General features: G+C 44.6%; 1 protein-coding gene across 5 annotated transcripts in view; it reads right to left on the bottom strand.

Moving 5' to 3' along the window:
- The window catches only part of POLI (DNA polymerase iota), a 36,587-nt gene continuing 17,184 nt past the window's right edge, over window positions 1-19,403 (bottom strand). For 2 of the 5 annotated variants that reach the window (XM_078781389.1, XM_068121989.2), the window contains 6 exons: window positions 17,117-17,266; window positions 14,544-14,780; window positions 10,503-10,681; window positions 9,611-9,702; window positions 7,664-7,833; window positions 1-1,204 (listed from right to left, as the gene is read on the bottom strand). In XM_078781389.1, the coding sequence (XP_078637515.1) occupies window positions 90-1,204; window positions 7,664-7,833; window positions 9,611-9,702; window positions 10,503-10,681; window positions 14,544-14,780; window positions 17,117-17,266 (1,943 nt within the window). In that variant the 3' untranslated portion in view covers window positions 1-89. Of the gene's footprint in view, window positions 1,208-7,663; window positions 7,834-9,610; window positions 9,703-10,502; window positions 10,682-14,543; window positions 14,781-17,116; window positions 17,267-19,403 lie in introns of all 5 variants that reach the window. The other 3 variants (XM_078781390.1, XM_078781388.1, XM_068121990.2) reach the window with 2 other exon arrangements.

Genomic DNA, 19,403 nt, shown 5'->3' with positions numbered 1-19,403 from the left:
TAAATCCAAAATGTTTTATTAATAATACAGCTTCGAGGGTATAAAAGACACATTTGTAAATTCCAAAGTAAAGGGATAATAAACAATTGTCATTTCTTTTTGAAATATCTCTCGATGCCCTGAGATCGTTTTGCTGCTTTTAAGGAAAGGGAATCGCAGACACGTGGTCGTGTGGCTCTCCACGAAGCCAGTAGCTCATTTTGGATAGCACCTGGGAGAGATCTGAAAACCTGTGGATCCACATCATTGGGCAGAGAGCCGTGACCACTGCTACAGGTTAAAGTGCTTTTCTGATCAAGGAGAGTGTTTGGCGTTGTCGAGGTCCTCAAATCGATGTCTGCATTTCCTTCATCAGAAGATAACCTTGTCCCGCTCCCTGAAATGTGGGCGCTCTTAGGAGCAACGAGGTTGGTGAGTACGTTATCCGGCTCCTTGTCCTGCCATTCTGCAAAGTCACCATAAGGAGGTGATATTGTTCTTGTTGCAATTTCAGAGGTACTCGTACAAGGTGAATTGTGCTTCGTTAAAAAGTGATCTACCTCCGGCACTACTTCGATAGGCAAATCGGGTCCTTGTCGCACCTGCTCTTCTCCACAATGCGCTCCTGCGGTCAAGCATTCGTACAGTGCTGGAGACTCTGTCAAGTACTCAGAAGATTTCTGTTTATCAACTTCTACCTGATGGACCGAATGGAGCTCGGTCGAAGAAACTAACGTAGATAATAAGCAAGCTTGTTCTCGAGGACAGTTCGCAATAACTTCTCCTTGAATGTCTGCAGGTAACTGCAGGAATACCTCGCGGTCTACATTTTGTACAGTGGCCTGGGGTGAGGAGGTCTTATGACTTTCAGCTCTTTTAATAGCGTCGTACATTGTTCTTTGGCGTTTGTTTGTAGGCTGCCCTTTCACATTGGAAACGGAATATTTTTTCGACAGTGACTTCAACTCGTCAAAAGTTTGACGTCTTTCAAAATCGTCATTGCTGGAGTTAAAACGTTTCAACATCTTCGATTGTGATAGATGTGATGCTGAAGCTAGCAAGTCGTCAATGGACCTTTCAGTTATGTTCTTGTTTGAAGGTGTAGTCAGCTTGCAGAAGCAAACATTTATTAAAGTCAGGTGGAAAGGTTTACTAACATCCACCAATTTATGGAAAAGCTTCATAAGGATCACCAACAGAGGTTGTGTTGCTTGAAGAAAATCACCTGCTGGAAAAAAACAACAAAGATAGAATACTGTTACGTTTGTGAGGGATGAGGGGGTAGGTAATGAAATCCCTTAGTCCAGGTAGAATTGTATAGGGTAGTGTGCTCCGACTGTCGCAAAGAAGAAGAAATCTTCCTGTAACTAAGTAGGCCCGGATGTCCGTGTAAATGTATATTTGTCTCCATGCAAGGGGTGGAACTATGCTAATTAGTTTGAGTATAAAGGTAACTTTCCAAGTGTGTAAATTGCCTCTGTGGTTTTCCCTTCGTTCCTTATGACACACACCACCAACCATGCGATCAGCGCCTAAATTAAATGACATAATCGCCGACCGGATCCGGACACTACCACTGACGCCACCCAGCCGAGTCATCTCAAGGGGCATCAAGAAGGGTCCCGTCCCGAAAGATATGATTGGTTGGAACGATGCGATGGTGCTCGTTGATTGGAGCGATGCGATGGCGCTCGTTGATTGGAGCGAGTGCGATGTCATCATAGAACGTTCTTGCGCCAGGGACAAAAAGGCAGAGCACCGCCATTTTCCCTATCTTGGTTCTGGGTTTCATAGCAAACAGACGCACATTTACTAGCTCTCTGTTCCGGCGTTCATGGCAGGCAGTTACATTTTGCATTCCTAGTCTCTCTCTCTTCCACTGGCCTTCACTGCGAGCAGTCGCATTTTCTATGCCTCTGTTCCGGGATGCGCGAGAGCGGACGCATATATATATATATATATATCTATCTCTATCTCTATCTCTATCTCTATCTCTATCTCTATCTCTCTCTCTCTCTCTCTCTCTCTCTCTCTCTCTCTCTCTCTCTCTCTGTGTTGGTTCGTGGCGGTTGCATTTGGTGCCATGTGCGCCTGAGAGGAACATCGGGGTTAGGTGCAGCCAGGCAGGAACGACGAGGAAGGAGCTCGGGCCTGTTCGCTTCGTGTTGGCGGCTGGCAGGGACCACGACTTCGCGCCAAGGCGTGGTTTCACGCGCAGAGACTCAGGGACCCGTTCGACGACCGACAGGGTTCGAGGGCCGCTTGAGGAGACCAGAACTGAGTACCAGCTAACATTACACACCACATATTTACTTACATTTATTTCTCCCTGTGTCTGTATTTGCATCCGCATGGAGGGTCCCTCAGTTAGGAATTTAGGGTCATTGGTTTTTATTGTATTGCATTTCTTTTATTAAACCATTATTTGCTTCATTTTCAATTCCTGTCTTGTACGTTTATTTGTTCGTGGTTCGGAAAACCTTTGTCACGTCCGCCCGTACAGGTAAGGACCTCACTGCCCTCCACTATCCCCCGCACCCCCCCCCCCCGGCGCATGTCACTACCGCCATAGTTGAGTATACGCCTCGGACGTAAAGCTCGGTCGGCCATCCGTCACCCTGCGGTGTTCCCCACAGGGGAGACACACCACAATACAAATATATTACCAGTCAAAAATGTAAGTACTTTACTATCAACAAAGATAGAAAACATAGCAGGCAGGACAGTCTCCTTCGGTCTGCTCGCAACCTCCTCTGTATCTGAAGAGCACCACTGTCAACAACACCCCCTCCAACGTTGCAACGGCTCACCAAAGTTCCGAAATGTTCTCTCCAAAAAGCGCTCACGAGAGACGCAACCGCCCGTCATGAAGCCAGCACCAGAGAGTGTGATTCTTCCTCCTCCTGCTCGAACCTTTGCTCTGATGTCACCCCGACCAATCGCCGAACTCCACCCAATCGCTCCATGGTCAGGCTCGACCAATGACAAAGCTCGGGGCATGGTCTGCCGGCCATGATAGTTTCCAAGCCCCCCGTCCCACTCTGGGGTTGTGGCCTTGTTCCTTAGTCGGTTGGTGGGGCGGGGTTTAATTGTCGGTTCGGGAATGTTCGGCACTGTCTGTGGGGAGTGGTTGTTGGTTAATGGACGGCAGTGATATAATGAACGTTTTGTGTGGCCGGCCTCGTAAATGTAAAAACATCGGGAAAAATCACAGGAGGCAAACACATACCGGGGAGATTAATCTTAAACCATACCTAATTAGCATGTCTTCACCCACCATGTAAAGAACACATAAACAACCTTAAGCTCACAGCTTTTCTACTTACATACATCAAGATTGGCTCCTACGCGTCCACGGTCCATGCTACCCTACACAGTCCTATCTCCACTATGGTATGTCATCACCTACCCCCACAAACATAAAAAAAAAAATATATATATAGATCAACAAAGATAGTATACATATATACACTATATGACCAAACGTATGCGGACACCCCTTCTAATTAGTGCATTCGGCTGTTTCAGCCACACCCATTGTTGAGAGGAATATAAAATCAAGCACACAGCCATGCAATCTCCATAGACAAACATTGGCAGTAGAACGGGCCGTACTGAAGAGCTCAGTGACTTTCCACGTGGCACTGTCATAGGATGCCATCTTTCCAACATGTCAGTTCGTCAAATTTCTGCCCTGGTAGAGCTGCGCCCGTCAACTGTAAGTGCTGTTATTGTGAAGTGGAAACGTCTAGGAGCAACAACAGCTCAACCACAAGGTGGTAGGCCACACAAGCTCACAGAATGGGACTGCAGAGTGCTGAAGCACATAGCACGTAAAAATCGTCTGTCCTCGGTTGCTGCACTCACTACCGAGTTCCAAACTGCCTCTGGAAGCAACGTCGGCACAACAACTGTTCGTCGGGAGCTTCATGAAATGGGTTTCCATGGCCGAGCAGCTGCACACAAGCATAAGATCACCATGCGCAATGCCACGCGTCGGCTGGAGTGGTGTAAGGCTCACCGCCATTGGACTCTGGAGCAGTGGAAACGCGTTCTCTGGAGTGATGAATCAGGCTTCACCATCTGGCAGTTGTTACGTGCTCCTCCCCGACCCCCTTGTCACGGTGTACCTCCGGGCCCCGACAGGAGTCACGGCAGAGAAATGTGTTATTCTGTATGTCAAAGATCAATGGAGAAGCCACCCCAATTGTTACTCACAAACAAATATTGTATTAAGATCACACAAGAATAACAGTACAACAATAATAGTATTCAATAGTACAATCAAGATGTCCTATGATGGTACCATCAGTTTTGTAATATAGAACTCACTGTGCTCCAAGTGAGTTAAACAAGAACATTCCCCAATGTCTCTTATTCCTGGCTTCAAGCCAATGTTGATTCGCTCCAGCGATCGCCAGAACGATGTCCAATCGAGACCAGAATCCCATGCGGATGGCAAGTACAGTCACACAGCCGAAAGCTGCACAAAGGCGCCTGCAAGGCGACTGGGAAATCACACCCTCGGGTATGGACTTTCACGGCTTACAGTCGGCGAACCGCAAATTAATCTTCAAAAGCCACGGAGCACACACACACACCAGATACGTCTGAAAACGGTGAAAACGGCTGACGAAGCAAAGAAACCTTGCTAGACGCGCATGAGTCAAAATGGCCGACGACCCGTTCTTGAGACGTAACGGCCCGGCGATAATTCTCCTCGGGATCCACCGCCAAAACCCTGACACGCAGGTTGATCGGTCACAGCGATGACAACTCTGTCGCAGGAATCCCTTTCCGGGAACCCAAAAGTTCACTCGTGACTCTTGCTCGCCAACGTTCGCTCCAGACCGCAAATAGCTCGGCTCCTTCTTGTCCGACTCACTTGCTCCGCCTTCTTTTTTCCCTCTTCTTCCTCTTCGTCGTACGGTTCCCGATCCGGTTTCCTGTTTCTTTTAACATTAACTTTTTTACCTTTTGAAAACAGTTCATGAACAATAAACCTTTTGAACACAATAATAGTACATGGAATCAGAAATATTTACAGTGGATGCAAACCACCACAACGGAAGTGACGAATCCATAACACAGTCTGACGGACGAATCTGGGTTTAGTGGGTGCCAGGAGAACGCTACCTGCCCGAATGCATCGTGCCAACTGTAAAGTTTGGTGGAGGAGGAATAATGTTCTGAGGCTCTTTTCATGGTTCGGGCTAGGCCCCTTAGTTCCAGTGAAGGGAAATCTTAACGCTACAGCATACAATGACATTCTAGACGATTGTGTGCTTCCAACTTTGTGGCAACAGTTTGGGGAAGGCCCTTTCCTGTTTCAGCATGACAATGCCCCCGTGCACAATGCGAAGTCCATACAGACATGGTTTGTTGAGATCGGTGTGGAAGAACTTGACTGGCCTGCACAGAGCCCTGACCTCAACCCCATCGAACACCTTTGGGATGAATTGAAACACTGACTGCGAGCCAGGCACAATTGCCCAACATCAGTGCCCGACCTCACTAATGCTCTTGTGGCTGCATGGAAGTAAATCCCCGCAGAAATGTTCCAACATTGAGTGGAAAGCCTTCCCAGAAGAGTGGAGGCTGTTTCAGCAGCAAAGGGGGAACCAACTCCATATTAATGCCCATGATTTTGGAATGTGATGTTCGATGTTCGGGTGTCCACATACCTTTTTTCATGCAGTGTATGGATACATACATATTAAAAAAAAAAAAAAAAAAACACATTTAGAGGCCATTTTTCCCCGCAAAGTGGGGGTTGGCCTTTTTCGGGAACCGTGGTTGTTGTTGTTTTTTTGGTCCCCTTTTTTGAAGCAATGTTTTACGGCCGGATGCCCTTCCTGACGCCAACCCTTTTTGCCGCCTTTAACGACAAACAGGGAATTACCAGTGAACTGGTACTCAATTAGCCGACCTCGGAAGGATGACAGGCTGAGTCAACCCCCCTGGCGTTAATTCAGCGATTGACCGGGATTCGAACCCAGGATCCTAGGATCCTAAGCCGGCACCCTAGCCACTAGCCCAACACCAGGGACTACATACATATATACATGGATACATACATATATACATGTATGTATCCATGTATATATACATGGATACATACATATATACATGATACATACATCCAATACATGGATACATACATATATACATGTATATATATATATATATATATATATATATATATATATATATATATATGTATATATATACATATACAGTATATATATATATATATATATATATATATATATATATATATATATATATATATATATATATATATATATATATATATATATATATATTGTTACGGACACGGCTTAGATGTTATGATGGGCCGAGCGGAATGGCCGCCGTGTTCGCACAGTTTACCCGATTCCACCCGACGTTGACCAAGTCGCGCTATGCTAAATCAATGAAGGAAAGGACACAACGGCTGGGATAAATGAAACGACACAAGGGGTACAGTTCTCAAGACCTCCGGAGGAGGATATAATTGGTGGTGGAAAAAAGGGGGTAGATTACAAGGTAAGAGGTAAAGCACAGAAGAGGTGGGCACTTAGACACAGTCTTATCTTATCCCCGACAGACCACAGACAAACGGGACAAGACTGACTTACACAGGGATTGATGGCAGGGAAGGACAGGCAGTCGACAGCACAAGGTGCACCTTGGCTCAGGGACAGGATACAGCACGGTCCAGTCCAAAGATGCGGGGAGGTGTCACAGCGCTCGGAGGTGGCGTCCTTCTCTCGTCAAGCTCAGCGCGCATCTGACGTCACCTCCCTCTTCCTGCGCATGCTCAACGGGGAGTGACCGCCCTCGGCTGCTTGGCTCCGCCCCAGATGGGACCGGTCCGCCGCTTCTATTGGGTGCGGGGGTTACCGGGCTCCGCCCTTGACGAGGAGCTGACAGCGAGCCCCTACTTGGTAACCCCGTCAAGCACATGTTCAATGGCGGCTCGTTGGAAAGGCCTGGTGTTGCTCCCAACACCCCCGACCAACCAAGCCGGAGTGAGGACGCGCACTCCCCGCGCCGCCGCCGTTGTTGTTGTTGTTGTTGTTGTTGTTGTTGTTGTTGAACCGTGCGGAAGAGCTGCGGGGAGGTATTGGGAGGTCCTAAACTTCCTAACGGTGCCATACAATCACATTCTGGTGCAACGAAGAGTCAGAATTAATGGAAACGAGTCCTTAACTGACATAGACTAAGAATAACTAGCAAGATGTCCTATAGTTGTCTTACATGAGATGCGGTGAACCTGGGTGCGACATTTAATGGGGGAAATAGGGGAAGGTCGGGTCTACAGAGTGTTGTTTACAGAAAATGGGACTAGGGAATGGGGGATTGGGGATAGTTGGGAAGTATTGAGGAAATAGGGGAATATTTACAAGCGGATATGGATGGATGTCAATCCCATATCCGCAACAATATATATATATATATATATATATATATATATATATATATATATATATATATATATATATAATTTCCCCACGTGTATGCTACAAACACATAATTTTATCTATCCATGACACTATCATTTTTTGCTCGACTTTATTGTTAAATATCTCTTTCAAGTATCCATTGCATCAAGCATTGGAATGTTTCAACAAATAAGCAAATCGTGCCTCAAGATCACATCATTCTACGATTGACGTGCCTTGTTGTACTTGCCGCTGTGCAGCGGTTGGGACGGGACACTGCCGGCTCTCCCGCCTATAGCAGTACATTGTGTCATTAACCCCTGCTGCAGCTCTCTGACTTTTTCCAGCAAATGCTCGGCGGATTGTGACTCGTACTGTCCCCGGTAGCCGCCCATCCTTGTGTACTCTGAAATCAACAAGAGAGCTGCCATGAGGATCATGCTGAGAGTCCAAGGCAGAATCATTTCCTTTTTATGAGAGCCTAGTTTTGATCTACAACTCTGAATTGCACAATTCATAAATGAGTAAATATTGTAATGACAGGAAATTTTAGGACTGGCATCATAACTTAGAGGTATATGTGCACTCGCCTTTGAGCTCCTGACTTCAAATCTTGGCCCAGCTTTAACCTGTGACCCTGATGTTTCTCACACAAGGTGAAGAATCAAAACGTGCATGGTCCATCTGAAGGACATTAAGGACCCATCTGAAGGACATTAAGGACCCATCTGAAGGACATTAAGGACCCATCTGAAGGACATTAAGGACCCATCTGAAGGACATTAAGGACCCATCTGAAGGACATTAAGGCATTGATTGCTCTTTGGCGGATGTTGAATATCCCATGGGATCGTTCGCAAATTGGAGGTGAGTTATCGACAGATCCCAAGCCAAATTCCAAATTCCTGCCAGTTGAACGTCAGTCAGATCAGGCCAGTCGGTTTGTGAAAGACTTGGGCTAGAACTGCCCCCACCCCCAGCTGACCCCATAGTAGTAAAAGACCTAGAAAACTTAGAAGTAGTAGAGACTTAAAGAAGTAGAAGACTGACTGGGGATTTTTGCAAGCAAATATTTAAAGAGTATTACAAACCAAAAATGATTATTATTACAGATTATTACAAACCCAAGGATTTCCGGTATGCCACCGTTCCAACAGCAACTCCCTTATGGATACAACACAACAACATGCATTTTAAGGCCATTTTCCCTGCTAGAGCGGGGGTTAGCCTTGCGGTCCCCATGACAATCTTCTCCATCTTGCCCTATTTTCTGCATCTCTCCTTGTTAACCCCCTGGCCCGCATTTCTTCTTCCACCATCTTTAGCCAAGTCTTTCTCGGTCTTCCCCGTCCTCTACTTCCTTCTACATTCATTTCCATCACTCTTCTCAACCAGTCACTTTCATCCTTCCTCAACACATGACCAAACCATCTCAACCTGTTCCTCTTCACAGACAGTGAAGACTGTTCCCTTCACTTCACCTGTTCACTTCACTTCACTTCACCTTCACCTGTTCCCTTCACTTCACAGTTCTTTCATCCTTCCTCATTCACAACTCCCTTATGGATACACTTCCAAAATCCAGACCGACCGCACATCTTAACTCTTTTATTCCTCGCTTCTCCCATCTATGGAACCACCTTCCAGAGGCTGTTCTGTCTCACTCTTCCCTCCAGGATTTCAATGAAACAGTGCACTGTGTGTCACAAGAGGCGACTAACAGGGTTGGCGGCAGGAAGGGCATCTGGCCATAAAACATTGCTTCAAAAAGGGGACCATGGTGCCCGGAAAAGGCCAACCCCTGCTCTGCGGGGAAAAATGGTCTCTAAAGGTGGTTCACAGTGCACTACCATCTCTTGTCATCTCCAATTCTGACCTATGACCTTTGTTATCCCCATTAACCTTTCCTAACCCAATCCTCTTGCATGCCTCCCATTCTATCACTCCCTTCCTTTCCTGTTCGTTTATCCCCTTGTCGGTTGTGCCCAACTGTTGCCCCACTACCCCACTGTAAATCTAACCTTGCTCTTCCATGAGCCTAATCTTTTCAGAAAAAAACAAGTATTTTCAGAGAGAGAAGGTCACAGAAATTCACCCCCAATGATCAGTCAACCTTTCCTTAAAAAAAACTTTATTACAATAAATACAAGCCTGACGAGGTGGAGATGAATCCAAAACCCAACCTTGGAAGCACTTTTATCAGTAGCTCCTCCATCTTCGCTTTGGCGCCTTCTTCTGAGCTACAGTTCTTAAATGAATCTTCATCACTGAGAGACTGGAGGGAAAAAAATGTTTTAAAAATAAACCTCATTGATATTTATATAATGCAGAGATTTTTTGCCAAGAGTAGGTCTGCCTGTTGCAATATCACTGAACAACATCACTAAGCCAAGCTGATGACTTTTTCAAACGAGAACTATAAACTGAGAACTTTTAGAACACCCTTCGCATGGTACCACAAGATTTTTAACATCCGACAACTTGGTTATTTTTTTTTCTTCTTGTTATTTTCAGTTAAATAATTTTATTTGGCAAATAACCACAAAAAAAAAAGTAGAATAACATTCGGTATGGCCTATACCTCCGCCAGGCTGTACAGTTTACGTTTTGTATTCCACTGATAGCAGGTCGGCCCCAGATCCAGGCCTTAATCAGGATGTAATTGCTTGTTATTGTCACCTACCCAACTCATCCACCTCGTTTTGTCATAACCCGTCCACAACGCTTTGAAATATTATGCTATATATCGTTTTGGCCCCATCTCTCATTGGTGAAGTCACTAAAAATGAAACATTTTTGGTATCCAGATCCAGATGTTCATTAAAATCGAATTAATTAATTCTTGTCATACACCCAAACTGTCCACCAAGTTTCATCCGAATCCATTCATAACTTTTTGAGATATCCTGCTAACAGACAAACACAGACAGGAGTGAAAACATAACCTCCATCCACCTTCGGTGATATATATATATAAAAAACCCATCTTTTTTCACAAAACCATGTAGCAGATCCTATAAATAAATGCAGAAACAGCATGATTATGCTCAAAGAGTGAATTCACAACAGAGATACCTGTGGGAGGCCAGTTGGAGTGATTGGAGACGGATCCACACCTCTGCTCAGGTTCTTGATTATGTTGGCCTGCTCCGAACCGAGCTCGCATTCCAGCTGTTCCAAAGGACAGGCACGCAGGGTATCCATGCTGTTAACCCCTAATCTTTTGAGCTTCATGCTCGTGCTCTGGCCAATGCCTGCATCACAGACCGATGACAAAAGACGGAAAGGCAATTGAAAGAGCTGCAAAACCCCCAAAGCTAAAATGAGCAGAATCCTATTACTTCATACAGTCTGTTTTCCTTGCTCCAAAAAGATGAAAATTGGGACCTATTCGGGTAAATTATTTAGGAGACATGCACGTAACAAAGGAGGCAAAGGTGACAGCCTAGAGATACAGACGTGCCCTTGATGAAACATCTGCTGATTCCAAGAGAACACACTGCAGGAATCAAAAGAGTAAAATGGTGGTCAATGCCCATTCAAATGCCATCCACATATTACATAATAAAAACAATGCATCATTCTCCATCCTCTCCTGTGTTATGTATCTTACACCCACTCGTCCCCCTTTGCTCCCCATTATGTTATATAAAATCGAGGCTCATAGTAGATCAAGGCAACAAAGGGGATTTTGAACACACATTTGTTTCTATAAGGAGCCTCTAAAAGTTGTCACCCACTTGTAACATATTAAAATCATGCATTTTTAAAGGCCTACTTTTTTTTAAAGGTGTCTGCATTTTTAAAATTCATTTTCTCGACAACCGCTAGTCCCATTGACACGAAATTCCGTTTGTATAATTTTTTTATTCATAATTATGACGTCATAGGTCACGTGGTACAGACGCCATCTTGGAAAAACGTTACACCTCTATATCTCTTAATGGACAAAATTGAAACAAGGCTCATTGTGAAGTACTCCCCATGGGGAATAAGATATGTTAATGATGACATCATTGGTGCCTTAAATATGACGTCATAGTCGACAAGTACAACGCTTGATCTTGATCTGATCAGTATTAAAAAAATATTCCTCTGCAACTGTTAGTCCAATGGACACGAAATTTTGATGATAGGAACGACTCCTCCTGTTGGAATTTTTTATGAGAAGTATGAGGTCATAGGTCACGTGGTGCAGGCGCCATCTTGGAAAAATTGAAAAACGTTGCATCTCTATATCTCCAAAACGGCTCCATGGAAAAAATATAAACATGGCTCATTGTCAAGTACTCTCCATTGGGAATGAGATATGTTAATGATGATGTAATTGTTGCCTTCTTTATGACGTCATAATTCAACAAGTATAATGCTACATCCGATCAGTATGAATTTTTGTTTCTCTGAAATTCTTGGTCCGATTGACATGACACTTTCACCATAGGAGCGCCTCCTCCTGCAAAATTATTTTATTTATAATTAAGATGTTGTAGGTCACATGGTATGGACGCCATCTTGGAAAAACGTTGCACCTCTATATCTCTGAAACCGTTCAAAGGAAAAAATTGAAGCATGGCTCATTGTCAAGTACTCCCCATGCGAAATACGATATATTAATGATGATGTCATTGGTGCTTTCGTTATGACGTCATAAATCGACAAGTATAACGCTTCATCCAATCTGTATGAATTTTTTTCCTGCAACTGTTGGTCCCATGGACACAAAAATTTCACCACAGAAGCGCATCCTTCTGTAGAATATCATAATGATAATTATGACGTCATAGGTAATGTGGTACAGGCGCCATCTTAGAAAAACCGACAAACGTTGCATGTCTATATCTCCAAAACCGTTCCACCATGGAAAACATTGAAACGTGCCTCATTGTAAAGAACTATATATGGGGAGCAGGTGTTGTTAAAGATGACGTTATTGGTGCCTTAATTACAACATCATAATTTGACAAGGACAACGCTTAGTCTGATCAGTTTGAAATTTATTGAGCGTGATCTACGCAACAATTATATTAGAGAATATACTGTTGCGGTTTTGAGAACTCACTAAAAAGTAATTTAGAAGGGCATTTAGAATAGTTATGTCATAGCAGACCATTATCTTAGTCCTTTTCCCTTATTTTGGGTTATTATGTCTTTATGCATTGGGGAAAAGGAAAGATAAGTCCTCCACTTATAAGGGATAAGCTATCAGGCAATGCACCAGGCTCCAAGGCACAACATGGTGTCGAGGTTCAGAAACCCACCAATCAGGGTGAAAGTTACTGTGGGGAGACTTGGTGGGCGGAGTTACGAGCTTCACCAATAGGGAGCCAGAACACCTCCAAGATTTCCCCCCTCCCCCTTGGAGAGTGAACAAAGGGATTTTGAAGAGATTGATTCTCTCTCTTGGTCCGGGCTCTTGGTCACAGGCGGTCGCAGTTGTGCTGGCTCTTGCAGGTGGACACTTTGCTCTCTGCCCAGTCTATCTCGCCCCACTGAGTACGTGGACATTTTGTGCTCTTGGCTGGTCTCCCTCTTGCAGGCCTCGACACCTGCATTGCTACGCTCTGGGCCTGTCTCTTTGTCGGCTCTGGGCCTGCCTGACACTGCTGGATTCGCTGGGCACGTGTGTTGCACTCCTGGGGCCTGGATTGTTGGCCTGGCACATGTGCTCCTCTCTTGGCCTGGGTCACTCTGCTGTGCTGACGATTGACCTCACTCTGCCGGTCCGTGTTGGGATCGTCGTTACCTACTGGTACTTCTCAGTGGTGACAATGGGTCGGTTGGCGCCGCGAGGAGAGGTATCCGGAACATCGTAGCCTTTGTGCTATCAGGTTCCCTACATTCGTTGTTCGTTCCCCTCTCCGTGAAAGTGTGCTGGGCCCATGTGATGTTTATCCGTAGTAATCGTCATAATGCATAGAATAAGCTAAGTTTCTGTTTCTCACCCTTTTTTCTTTGTTATTGAAATAATTACAATGTAAATATCTGTAATAAATCGAATTGTTAAACGTTTCCTTTCTCTCTTTCCGTGAATGTTTTTTTCTTCATTGATCCGCCATTGTTCATATCCAGGTTAACATCGACGACCTTAGCGGCTTTAGCATGACCCAGGCGGTTACCAACGATTTTGGCTTGGCCATCTAAATTGGTGTACCGCCGGAGGGTACGTATGGTGCGTTCTCCAATTAGGACCGTCACGTGGTACAGGTAAGCTATCGCGTGACGGACCAATCGGTGTTCGTAGTTGCTGATTCGCAACCTGCTAAGTACAAAGTTATTCGTGCGCGGCAGCCGCAGGTCCGGTAAGTTCGGGAGGGAACGGAGGTTATCCCCCTCATGGCAAACCTGAACCCCAGGCCGTAACAATTCGGTGTTCAGGAGCGGAATTCCTGTCCGAGCACCGTAACAAATTTGGTATCTTGGAGTGGGATATTCGAATCCTCTGAGCACCGTAACAATACATTTATGATGGCCTCACTCATGTGGCCTGGCAGCCATATTGGATCAAAGAAGAAAACAATTCAAAAACAGAGGAGTTGGCTCGCACCAAGTTGACTAGCAGGGTAAGTATTCTATGAATACTATCTCGTTCTAAAAGGTAATTATAAAGGGTCTCGTTTGTTTCTAGGCTTTGCCTATTTCATCCGTCCTTCTCCGTGACAATTCTGTGCCGCATGCCAAAAGCAACGCCTCCGGCCTGCAAGAGGCCTGTAAGAAGTTGTACCTCACCCATAATATTCACAAGAATGAAATTCCCATGTCCCCTGAATTCACAAGAATAAAGTCCTATGTCCCACACATCATGTGGACTTCAGGAGGAAGGCTTCCATGTTGGGATCAAAAACATTGATTGACCGAGGGATGAAGGAAATTGAAGATTGATATTATGTAAAATAATGTGAGATAAATAAAGTTTGTCATTGACACTGGGCTGATTATGATGATGACGTGATCAATTTCTTGGAATGACCCTGGGACAAAAAAACTTGAAGTAAAGAGTGACGATGGGACCGTCATGGTGTTGCGTACATTTAACAGAGACTCGCTACATAGAAATCCAAATGAAGGAGTGACTACACGTAAATGCATACATTTAGTGTAATTCAGGCCAAACCTCACCAGGTAGCTGGCTGGGTTTCTCAAGACCGGTCAGAAGCTTGTCCACGCTTTCTGGCAGTAGCAATGTCTGCTGATTAGGCTTGTGTGTTGAGCAAACCAGTTTGGCCAGAAGCTTGTTTCCAGCAATACCCGCACAACTGGTCAGGCCCAGTTGTCTGTGTAGCTGCTCTCGCATTGCGGCAGCGATTTTGGAACCCAAAGCTAACCGAATTTGAGCAGGATCTAAGGGATCAGGTGCTGTGGAAATGCAATTTTATAGATTTGTCGTCAATATTCTCCATTGCTTTAATGAGCGAGCAGCAAAATACAAGCATCGAATCACTAAATGGCCTGGCCGAGTTACTCGAGGCAGTTTTACAAGCAAAAAAGAATTCCACAAAACATTAGCACACACTCAGTGATCCACCCCCACCCTCCCCTCTCCATGCTCCACCAGCATCCCATAATTATCCAAAGTCAGTGGTCTAATGCAAAGCTCAGCTCTGCACAGAGCTGGTGGGAAAGTTTCCACTTGCATTTGTACTCCTAGTTGCCATGCAGCTGTAGGCAATATGTGAGAGAACATAACTGTCACAGCGACAATCATGGGTAAGTGACATGATTGGCAATGACTTTATAAAATATGGAGATGTTTGCCTCCATTTTTAATTTGATAAAGCATAAGGCAAGGCCTTTGTAAGAGACCCATAGCTAAGGTTGTGGACCTACTGTTTGGAGAGGTTCTGGGCTGAAAGGGTCGAAACCTCCATGAAAAATGGCACCCAGCTGATGATCCAGCAAGTCAGAAAAACAGTTAATTGCTTTCAAGTTACAAAGGTTCTTACTTTCTTAGGTTTACAACTGTTTATAAAGGTTTGCAATGAAAATAAACACATGGTGTTAAAAAAAAAAAAAAAAAACCTTTAGAGGCCATTTTCCCCCGCAAAGCGGGGGTTGGCCTTTTTCGGGGACCGTGGTTGTTGTTGTTGTTGTTGTTTGTTTTTTTTGGTCCCCTTTTTGAAGCAATGTTTTACAGGCAGATGCCCTTCCTGCTGCCAACCCTTTTTGTCGCCTTTTTACGACAAGCAGGGATTTACCAGTGAACTGGTACTCAATTTGCCGACCTCAGAAGGATGAAGCAGGCTGAGTCAACCCCCCTGGCGTTAATTCAGCAATCGACCGGGATTCTTACCCAGGATCCTTGGTATCCTAAGCTAGCACCCTAGCCGCTAGCCCAACAACCAGGTTTTAGAATTACTATAATTTAAAACATTTTTAAAATATCAATGTCATGCTTTAGGAATAGCTTATTAGAGTTTACACTAGAACAGCACTCGGTGGAGAGCATATGTGTGTATGCATGTGTCTGTGCATGCTGATGCCTTGTATAATCCAATTTTGCTGTTAAAACGTCTTGTAATAGTCCAATGCAAAGCTTGCTCTGCTCCAAACTGAACTGGCAAAAAAGTTCCCAATTCTAGTTATTGATAATTAAGCTTTGATTTTAAATTTTACTTTACCTAACATATTACGAAAGATATTGTGCATTAACTTTTATTCAAATTATGAATGAACAATGAATGAAAAAAAGATTAAATAAATTTTCTAATTCATGGAAATTATCGAATTCAAAGGTAGATATACAATCCCAAAGGTCAAGGTACTAGCCTCAAAGGTCAATGTACTATACCAAAGGTCAATGTACTCACCCAAAGGTCAATGTACTATCCCAAAGGTCAATATACTATCCCAAAGGTCAATGTACTATCCCAAAGGTCAATGCACTCACCCAAATGTCCTAGCCCAAAGGTCAATGTACTATCCCAAAGGTCAATGTACTATCCCAAAGGTCAATGTACTATCTCAAAGGTCAATGCACTCACCCAAAGGTCCTAGCCCAAAGGTCAATGCACTAGCTCAAAGGTCAATGTACTAGCCCCAAAGGTCACTGTACTATCCCAAAGGTAAATGTGCTAACCCAAAGGTCAATGTACTAGCCCAAAGGTCAATGTACTAGCCCAAAGGTCAATGTACTATCCCAAAGGTCAATGTACTCACATAAAGGTCAATGTCCTATCCCAAAGGTCAATATACTAGCCCCAAAGGTCAATGTACTATCTCAAAGGTCAATGTACTCACCCAAAGGTCAATGTACTAGCCCAAAGGTCAATATACTACACCAAAGGTTAATGTACTATCCCAAAGGTAAATGTACTCACAGAAAGGTCAATGTACTAGCCCAAAGATCAATGTACTAACCCAAAGGTCAATGTACTAACCCAAAGGTCAATGTACTAGCCCAAAGGTCAATGTACTAGCCCCAAAGGTCAATGTACTAGCCCAAAGGTCAAGGTACTAGCCCAAAGGTCAATGTACTCACACAAAAGTCAATGGAATATCCAAAGGTCAATGTCCTAGCCCAAAGGTCAATGTACTCACCAAAAGGTCAATGTACTATCAGAAAAGGTAAATGTAATAGGCCCCAAAGGTCTACTCTTGCAAAACATGGTTTTCAAACGAGCAACTGCAAGCATATCCTGCCTCACTGTCTGCAGGCATGTGTTCAACTTACAAAGGAATAAGAAGAAGATTACCTTTATCATCAAACACATGCCCCTCAAAAGAGAGCATGCCTTCACTTGCAAACTCTTCTGCAGTCCACGTACGAACGGTATCCGAGACATCGATGAAGTTTTCATCAAAGCCCAGTCTCTCCACTGCACCAGAAAACCCCCTGAGCAGCTCTGAAAATGATGTCACACCACTCTCAGATGTTCAGTCGTTTGTTCACTCCTGGATTTTATGAAATTGCAGTAAAGATAACTTCAAATTCATTCTTTCTCATAGCATTTGTACATCTTATGCATTATGCCCACTGGTAGAGCAAACTTTCCAGCCAGCATGCACAGCTGGGAAATAGGTGGGTTGGATGGGCTAAGGTGCGCTTAGGTTCTGGGTGTGTTTTTAAAATGGGTTCCGCATGGGTCACATCTGGGCTGCCGATGTCATTCGACAACTAGAACGACACTCTTTGACGTCATATCCCACCTTACAAAGCTGGCTGGGGCCCACATGGGTTTTTGTCGGATAGGTGGGCTGAACTGTACCTTGAGTGGGCTTTGAACTGGGCCCTATGTGGGTCCCAGGTGGGCCAAGCCAATGTTACTTTCAGAAGTCCCGATGTCCCTGTTCTCTGCTGTTGTACTTGTGTGCTCCCCTCCCCATCTTGTCTCCCGCTTCCTTTATTGTATGTTTTGTGTGTCCGTTTTTTTTCCCTGTGATTAATGTTAGCTCTTACACGAGCCTCGATCTTGTATACAAAAAAAAAAGTTTTTAAAATGGCAGCCAGCAGCTGGCAGCCAACGTCTTATCGAGACCAGTTGAACAACAGTTTTTTAACGTGATGCTGTTGTTGTATGAAGTGAATCATTCCATTTGAAGAAACATTGTAGTTTCCAATCAGCAGCCATGTTGTAGACCCTGATGTAGATCGATAATACTTGAATCGTCAATTTTATGATACTTCGGATGGTGGTTTAATTTAGAGGGTTGAAAGTTTGATTTTTAGTAAATCTATACATACGATAAGAGAGATGTTTGTCTGTGTGTGTCTGTGTGTGTCTGTGTGTGTCTGTATGTGTCTGTATGTGTCTGTGTGTGTCTGTGTGTGTCTGTATGTGTCTGTATGTGTCTGTGTGTGTCTGTGTGTGTCTGTTCTTACCACATTCTATTTCTTGATCTCCCTGCCACCCCTCCACCTCCCCCCCCCCCCCAACACACTACCCACATAAATATAAATATACATTGTTACAGACCACGCCTATGGATAACTTCGGAGACCATCGTGTCCTGAGAGACCACTAACAGCAACTGCAACCCTTAACTCAGGCCGGATCCTCACGCCCAAAGTCGCTTTACCGTTCCGGCGGCTTAAGTGTGGCAGACGGGGGATCGTGCCTGTGACTACGCAGCAGTTTTAATTATTTGGCCAAGCGAACCAATGCCATGTGCCTCCTTACATGGGCTACCATTACCATTGGGAACCAAGTATGACACATCAGGACACATGCAACACTTCAATAACTTATTACGCAGCAAACAAGGCAATCAAAAGAGTGGAAAATAACGGGGAAAATTATCAAAGGAATGTCACGCAAATGAGGGAAAATGGTGTTACCTCAGAAAATGGTGAGAGAAATCATACATTAAATTAAAAGACTTTGAACACATATAAAGCACATTAAACACACATATACAATTATACATTTTCCCTTACCCTCTACTGATCATACCTGGCCCCAAAGCACTTATGACCAATCACTTACCACAGAACTTCAAAACTGGATCCACGAGGAATGGCACGGAGAGATTGTGTTGAGGGGGAAAGAGAATGTTGAGGTTGAGAAGAAAACGTTTGAGGGACTTTGTCGAGCCCTTAGCACACCTGAGATCGCTCCGGTTGGACCAATCTTGCCCAAACGGGCGCCTCATGCGTCCCTTTGCAACAGAGCCCCGATGGTCTGGGGTCCCGAATCAAAACTCGTCCGGCTGGCGTGATGTTCCGTGGGCTCAGGACAGCTCATTCTAATGCAAATATCGGCATGCTTTGGTGTTTGCATGGTAGCGCTGTCCTCACAGAGGTGCTGGAGCCGTGTCGTGTTGAACGTCCCGTGGAAAAAACTGAAGAGGAAGAACCATTGTCTGAAGTGAAAGGCGAAAAATGTCTCTGGAGGAACAGGCTCTCGCTCTGACTAAACTGCTTGCTCTGGCTAAAGTGATCATGGAGAGATAGAGAAATTTTGCCCCCGCTCTGTTTTTTTATACTCTGCCCCTGCCCCTTGCTGTTTGCTTACCATTTACTCTGTCATGCCACATTCATGT

The sequence above is a fragment of the Myxine glutinosa genome, chromosome 7, assembly GCF_964187855.1.
Source record: "Myxine glutinosa chromosome 7, kmMyxGlut1.1, whole genome shotgun sequence".
Taxonomy (NCBI): Eukaryota; Metazoa; Chordata; class Myxini; order Myxiniformes; family Myxinidae; genus Myxine; species Myxine glutinosa.
The sequence above is the reverse complement of the archived record's forward strand: the minus strand, read 5'-3'. Positions and strand labels throughout refer to the sequence as shown.